We start from the raw sequence: 8,163 nt of genomic DNA, 5'->3' as shown, positions 1-8,163 counted from the left end.
TCTCCACTCTTCTCCTCTTCTCACCTCTCCACTCCACTCTTCTCCTCTCCTCTCTCCACCCGTTCAGACGGGCTGATGAATGCGTGCAACCAGGCAGAGCTGGCTCAATGCAGTCCATTTGGCTGGCTGGCGGCGGCTGTCACTATAGCCCCGTTTGTATTGACACAGAGAGGGAGAGGATTAAAGATTTTAAGCATGCTTACTTAGCCATGTGTCTAACCGCCATGTTTCTTGTTTTTTTTCTTTTCTTTTTTTCTCTGCTTTTGATTTCAGATGCAGCGAGTCAATTTAATGGGCATTACGATCAAATCCTTGGCAGAGATCGAGGAGGAAGTGAGTAGGGGCTGCAACGCTCGGCTGCCACTGACGCCGTCGGCCCAGAATGCAAAGCAAACGTTCTTGGGGGTTGTAATTAAGTGTGTGAGACGGGCAGGGCCCTTTCGGCTCCACTAAGCCCAGATTGAATTAAAGCACAACAGAGGCTAGGCTGGGCTGGGCTGGGCTGGGCTGGGCTGGGCTGGGCTGGGCTGGGCTGGGCTGGGCTGGGCTGGGCTGGGTTACGATTCTCTCTGAGAACTCTCACTGGGGGAGAGCCAAGAGAGGCCATTGCCTCCTGTTTAGAAAACATTATTAAATGTATCTGTCCTTCTCTATCAGTAAACTGCTTTGTATCTAAAATATTAAAAGATTAGGGGAAATTCTCTCTATATAGAAACTGATTATCAGAATAATGCACACACAGATTGTTTCTGGTTGCAATTAGCCTTACCTGATCTTTCTTCCTGCTTGCTATAGGCAGCATATCTGCAAACGAGATATAAGTTCACACAGAGCAAATATAGACAGCACACTGGTACAGAGCAAGCAGCCTACAGGCATTCATAGCAAGAAAAAAGAGAATCAGTGTACCTGCTCTATAGAAATGAAGCGACATGTCTTTGAGCATATAGAACTATAAGAAGAGTGTGTGTCTGTGTGTGTGTGTGTGTGTGTGTGTGTGTGTGTGTGTGTGTGTGTGTGTGTGTGTGTGTGTGTGTGTGTGTGTGTGTGTGTGTGTGATGTGTGTGTGTGTGTGCATTAAAGAGAGTGACATCCCCCTCTCTCTCATTAGCACAATATCTTGGTATCAGAACTGCCAGGAAGTGACAGACCACTGTAAAAGAACAGGTGCTGTTGGGTTTGAGATGTGTTACAGAGCAAACACTCCCTCATCAAACTGGGTGTCTGTTCTGCACTCTGGCTCTGTCTTCTGTCACATGGTATAGAAATCACACAGAGTCGCCATCTTGTCATTTGGTGACCCAGAATGGAGCATCATTGTCAGCTCAGGTAGTAAAAACTGTGTGTGTGTGTGTGTGTGTGTGTGTGTGTGTGTGTGTGTGTGTGTGTGTGTGTGTGTGTGCGTGTGTGTCTGTGTCTGTGTCTGTGTCTGTGTCTGTGTCTGTCTGTTCATGTGTTTGTAGGTGAGTGTGTGTGTGTGTGTGTGTGTGTGTGTGTTGCGTGTGTGTGTGTATGTGTGTGTCTGTGTCTGTGTCTGTTCATGTGTTTGTAGGTGTGTGTGTGTGCGTGTGTGTGCGTGCGTGTGTGTGTGTGGCCACTGTGGTCTGCTGATGGAGACAGCCTGGCAGCTCGTCCCGCAGGCTCGCTCTCCTCTCCTCTCAGAGAGTGTGATTAGCAGCAGGACACATGGCAAGCTGAGCTGGGGAAGGGAAGGGAAGGGTGCGAGGAATCATTAATTACCGCCGTGCTGGAGCTGATGAAGTAAATGTGAGATAGTGTAACGCGCAGGATTTAGTGAAGTGGACGACAGCACAAGATTAATGGTGGGGCCAGGCTGATGGGGATGAAGTCACAGCTTAGCTTGATAATTAGTTTCCAGCTGGAAACATCCCTCACCATTGTGTTATTTTTACTTTTCTCCTCTTATTATATTATCTCACGACTGTACTGTATGTCCTGACTTGTGAAAAGGCAGTTCAGGTTCTTTCATTTAGATTGTACATTTCTGCAACACATATATTCTATGTATCATAGATACATCTAAAATCTTATTTTTTTTATTTTTTTGATATTGTATTGCTGATGGTGTCCTGTCTGTATGTTCCTGACATGTACATATTGGTTTGTTTTATGTTGTATCATAATGATAATGCCATTGTGGCAGACTTTATCACATGAAGTTACAATGCTCCAAGCAAGTGTCCTCAGCAGTGTTTGTGGTGTTTTAGACACCGTACAGTATACTTGTGTTCAGTGTATCATTGCACCATAACTAGTGAGGTCAACTGTAGTTGTAAACAGTATAGGTAAACAATTAGTGCAGTATTCAGTGGAGCCCTTTCCTATATGAAAGCACACCAACAGACCACTGTTGTTTAGTAAGTGTGAGTAGAGTTCAGTTGTCCAGCTGTCACTGTCAGTGTACTGTTGCTGAAGTTCTTTTTTTCTTTTTTGGGGGAAATAGAAGGCCTTTATGCACACACTAATTGACTGATTTCTAATTCCATTAAAGATGCATACATAAAAGAGATGTACAATACTTTGTGGTGTTTAACATATGCACATGTAATTGAGGAAAACTGTTGTAATCACATCCAGTGTTACAGATAAGAACATTTCCTAACAGGCGTCACTTAAGCTATTTCTCAGATGATATTGGTTCCAGCAATTAGGCATTCTTTTCATTTCCCAAATGACTCGCAAAACTTGTGGAGATTATAATTGCTTTTAGCCACGCATATCTAATTTGTGTCTTTTTAAGTGTTAATTAGTAAGCGATTTGAGCTGACGTCTTTATGTAGTTTGCACTGCTGAAAAATGTTGTTGTTGGCGGCTGGCTAATGATTTTCAAAGTTAGTGTGTGAGAGTGTTTGTGAGAGTGTGTGTGCTTGTGTGGGTATATGATTTTTATTTTTTTCATTAGCACCTATGCAGGTGTGTTTTCGCCACGTGTGTGTGTATGTGTGTGTGTGTGTGTGTGTGTGTGTGTGTGTGTGTGTGTGTGTGTGTGCATGCATGCATGTGAGTGTGTATGTTAGTGTGAGTGAAATTGTGTGTCTGAAAAGACAGAGAGAGAGAGAGAGAGAGCTCCAAATAGAGGTGGAATTAATGAAGACAACATGTCACATATTTTTGGCGCTGGAGCAGGGACAGGAAATGAAGCTCTGCTCATCTGGGTGACTGCCGCCCATGTTCTTGTGTGTCACTGTCCTGTCAGCCCGCATGTAAAAGTGGCAGACAGTGATACATGCTCTCCCTGATAACACCCCATTCCCCCATCCATCATCCACACACACACACACACACACACACACACACACACACACACACACACATACACACACACACACACACACACACACACACACACATACACATACACATACACGCACACATACACGCACACACACACATAGACATACAGGCATTTGTTTATTTATTTATTTTGCCAGGTGTCGTGGCTGAATTTCATTATAACTTACCATCTTATGACATGTGACACATTTGTGTAACTTGCAGCTTCCTTCAGGTAGATAAAAGATAAAGGTGGTGTTGGTTGGGTAGCAACCCCAATTCCATCCATTGTGGTCTGTTTGAATTTAGATACGGAATTGAAACTTGTTTTAGTGATCTTGCAGCAGCACCTAGTGATGTGACTCAACATTGCAGTTTAGGAGGGTATTTAAGTATGATAGAAGTCCATCCCCCAGCTCGGAAGAGACAATAAAGAAGGGGGGGGGGGGGGGGGGGAATCACCTTTTTAGTTTCACTGCTTGCTGGCTTTAATGAAATATCAGTGATAATTGCTTGTAATTATGGACTCTTATCTGGCCATAGACTGAAAAGATAGAGCATGTTCTTTATTTCCCATTGAGAAAACCTTAAAAATGTAATGTATTGGAAGGTTTGCAGTGTCAAGTAGATTCAAGTCTTGTCCTTGAAGTAAGAATGGCTTTCCTTACCTTTTTGGTGTGTTTTCCATGGCCATGTAATTCCACTGGGGGGCAGTGTTTGCACACATTTGTTCTTTCAGTTCTACCCATGGGCCCTCCCCCTCCCGTAAGGTTTTTGAATGTGACAACTAGTATTTAGTTACCCTGTTTTCCTGCACTGCTTTTTCCTATGTGCATTGTGCAGTACAGTTTATATTATTATAGGCAATATTTTAATATGATGTTTGGATTTTGTGCTTCTGTATATTTTAAATTGACATCTTAAAAATGTTTCATGTTGCCATTAGATGTTTGAAACAGTCTATGTCTTGTAACAGATAAAGATAAAGTAGCCTATCCTTGTTCACCGTGGTGTGTCCAGGTATTCTTACCAGTGTCCATCTCTCCTGTTGCAGTTTGAGTACAACTTCAGCACGGAGCACAGCGTGGCCCTGTACCTGCCCCCACGTCCCTCCCAGAGCCAGCCCTGACACAGCCATGGAGACAGCAACACTCACCAAGGACAAGGTACCTGCCCCCACGTCCTTCCCAGAGCCAGCAGAGACAGCAACACTCACCAAGGACAAGGTGCCAAACAAGAAAATCACATTTGGAAATGTTTTCCATTCTACAATACCAAAGCACTTTCAGGAATGATGTCTCCAATGTTGCTTTAAACCCCCTTAGATCAATAATTGTGTCAGATGTATTCAGTGGCAATTTTGCAATGAATATGATATTATATAGATACTAATGTGCGATTACCAAAATGATTTTACTATTATGATATAGGGGCAATGGAGGTACTGTAATAAAAATGTTGCAAAGTAATTTGTACAGTACATGTATCAGTTTTATGATTTTAATAATAAAATATGTTAAAAGCATACATATTACAAACATTAATTTTTTTGCCCTTTGAATTCATTTAATATTTGTTTGAAGAGCCACCAATTAACTCATACTCTACCTGTATATTTCTGTGGTAAGCATAACAGAGGGTATTTTCACCTATGCCTTTTCTCAGTAGCAGTGATTGAGAGGGGAATGGGAGGCTGTCTTGCTGCTCACTCTGACAGCCCCAGTCAGGTAGTCCCCTTTGAAGGTGGTGAACACTTGTTCCATCAAGCACCGACATCCATCACATAGTCCATCATGAGTGGTGCAGCAAGAATGAGCAGAGCTTCAGGACATGAGCGCCACTACTTCAGACCCTCCTCCCACTCACTCAAATACAGGACCACAGACTGTACTCTCTCTTGCCCCCAGTCACAGAAGTGATCACAAATGAAATCCTCCGTGCCTCCCACTCATACACAGTATGGCTAACTATACTCATGCTCTTTGACCATGACTGGACACCTCCATTCCACCGTCCACTCTGACGTCAGGGATGGATCCACCTCCCCGAGGGCCTGCCACTCAGTTCAGTTCATACCTCGCTCTGTATCTTGAACAACTGCTCAAATGTGTCATTCTGAACTAATGGAGATATCAGAACCTATTTGCTCATCTCTGCCGATTTAATTAGTCTCTGGAATCACATTAATGTAATGATTTGCCTCTGCTCAATTAGACTCGCTTGCTAATTCTGTGAATTTGTGAATTCCGTAGGCAGTGTTGATTTGATTTCACCCAAATTCCTAATGGCTTCTGCTATTCACAGGTGTTTAGCGATGTGTGCAATAGATGACAACACAACAGAGAGTATTTCGGCTGTCTTCTGTTCTGCCTTTTAGATCAGAGCGACAGTGGTGTTTCAGGAATCCTCTGGTGAGAAAGTTTGTTCTTTTTTTCCACGCTCATTCATGAAGGTGACACCCATGTCAGTGAAGCCCTAAAGCACAGTGACAGCCTGAGACAGTCTGAGACAGCCCTCACAGGAACTAAACACACACCCACACACATATGCACCAATGCACAATTATGCACAAACACATGTACTGTATACAAGAAAACACTTGACTCCTGACTCCCGAGTTAATTCATCCGTGTTACTCTTGGTTCACAGTGAGTCCCCCTTCCACCTATTTTCTCTCTCTCCCTCTCCCTCTCTCTCTCTCTCCCTCTCTCTCTCTTTCTCTCTCTCTCCCTCTGATCCATCACAAGGGAACCCAGAGTTTGACGGCTCGCGCTGCAACAACTGTGCGGTATAAGACTGTAGATTATCTTACATGTATATAGTGATTTATTTTGTTTTGTTTATGATGATTGGTTTTCAGGTAAACATCCAGTAATAACCACTGAGATTGAACAGGTCAGACTTTGTATCCTCCAAGCTGTGGCCCATGTCGCTTGGGCAGTTTTGTGGGGGCGTGTGGCTGGTGAGTTAGGGAGTGTAGCCAAACCCACCAGATGGGCTCTGAGAACTACAACTCCTTCACAAGCCATGCCCAGCACCGCCCATCAAAAAGCGAACTCACATGGTTTCACTTTTCCCTCTGCTCCACTTTATGATATAGAAAATAATAATGATATTCAGAGACCGCACGGTAAAATGAAAAAGCAAAAGGCCTTCATTCCAGCCCTGTTTTGTGTGAACCCTGGCGTAGTTAAAAGGATAAGAGCCTTGCACATGTGCATTTAGCCAAGGCGTTTTGGCCTGTTGTGTATCTAAGCATAACACATATTATGGATCTATTTTTAAGGCCTCTATTTGTAACTTCTCTGCTAGCCCTGTCACTTGGCTGGTCTTGGCGGTAGGCCTACTGCAAACTCTTTAGACACTAGTACATTACATGCGAGACTTGACTTGCTGAAGTTTAGTTGAACTGTGGAGCAGCACTTCAAAGCTCCACCCTCTGAGAGTTGGCCAGATGTTGCATGGTCATTTTTAACCTCACACCCGGGCACTGTGACACGGAGCGGCAGTATGTAAGCATGTAGACAGAGGTGGATCTGCCGGATGGAAATTGGAAGAGGAAGCCAGTATTTATGAGGTGGTTTGAGGTGCTGTGTTAAGACTGGCTTAGCCTCGCACTCTCCCTCTGACAGGCCTGCTTCCCCAGTGGTGACCAGGGAGAGCGAGGGACAGGGAGTGATGTCTGGAGGCCTGTCTGAAGCAGCTAGGAGCAGGGCTAAGGTAGGCAGGGACGACAGGCAGGCCAGTCTACCGTGATCCAGCAGTCCACTGATAAAGTCTGCCTCCAATGTGAACAAGGTACCTTTAAGAGCAAATGGGGCTGCTTCTCCATTTGATGTTCTGCAGAGACCATGTCCCCCTCCCACTGGCACAAAGGGCCTGATCAGTAGCACCAGCATACACACACACACACACACACACACACACACACCAAAATAGTTTTTCTTTTATCATAGCTTCTGTGTATATGGCAACTGTGGATCACAGATTTTGTTATCTTCAAAACAATGAGTTATTGTTTTAAAATGCGGTTACACACAACACTGTACAGCAATTTAGATTGCTATAATTAGGAGTAGAGTTGTGCATTTTAATAGGACCATGCATGGTAGAGGGAGGTGATATTGCACTATGTTTAGTATTGTTTGCAGTTGACCTGGAGGCCTCTGGTGTCTTTTTTGTGTGGTGAATGTTGTCGGGTAGTGGAATGTCCCACTGAGCCTTTTAGGGGGGCGGTTGAACGTGTGGTCCTCGCCGCGTCTCTTCCTTAACAAGCCCCAACAGGACTCGGGGGAGAGGGATATCAAAACCATCTTGTGTGACTTCAGCGAGCGGTTGGATGAGTGATCTCACGGAGGGAGCAGGGGCTATCCTCTCCCCCCACGGCTCTCCACTCTGCCTCGGCGGCTGGGCCATGTGAGCCACATTACTGTAATTGAGTAAGGATGGAGCGGGGCGTGAGGTGATCTCTCTCTCTCTCTCTCTCTCTCTCTCTCTCTCTCTCTCTCTCTCTCCCTCTCCCTCTCCCTCTCTCCCTCTCTCTGATATTTCTCCATATGTGAGATGACCAGTCAGAATCTTTTTTTTGTCCTCCTGGGAGAGTACAACATAAAGTGCCTGCAACACAGAGATCAATTAACTCCTTTCAAGTGAGATCAAAGGGGCAACGCGCCGTGTCCAGACCTCTCCAGAACCTGCGGCCTAATTAACCCTGGCCTATAGGATGCTGTTCTGATTGGACACATACAGGGAGGCTGCTGCCATGTGCCTCATATGTGTGACTCGGTCGTAAACAAGGGTGATGTGATTGGCTCGGACTGATGTTAGCAAACAAACCCAACCACCAAAACTGCCAGACTCGTTCTGTGT

At 44.7% G+C, this 8,163-nt stretch overlaps 1 protein-coding gene across 1 annotated transcript in view; it reads left to right on the top strand.

The window, feature by feature from the left end:
• Positions 1–4,423, top strand: part of mvb12bb (multivesicular body subunit 12Bb) — a gene marked incomplete at both ends in the record, with an annotated part of 29,209 nt that extends 24,786 nt beyond the window's left edge. Inside the window, 2 exons of the mRNA XM_083673291.1 lie at positions 274–333; positions 4,349–4,423. Coding sequence (XP_083529417.1) covers positions 274–333; positions 4,349–4,423 — 135 coding nt within the window. The remainder of the gene's footprint in view (positions 1–273; positions 334–4,348) is intronic.
• Positions 4,424–8,163: the final 3,740 nt, after the last annotated feature.

The sequence above is a fragment of the Argentina silus genome, assembly GCF_951799395.1.
Source record: "Argentina silus genome assembly, chromosome: 7".
NCBI classification, from domain to species: domain Eukaryota; kingdom Metazoa; phylum Chordata; class Actinopteri; order Argentiniformes; family Argentinidae; genus Argentina; species Argentina silus.
This window is presented reverse-complemented; position numbering and strand designations above follow the sequence as displayed.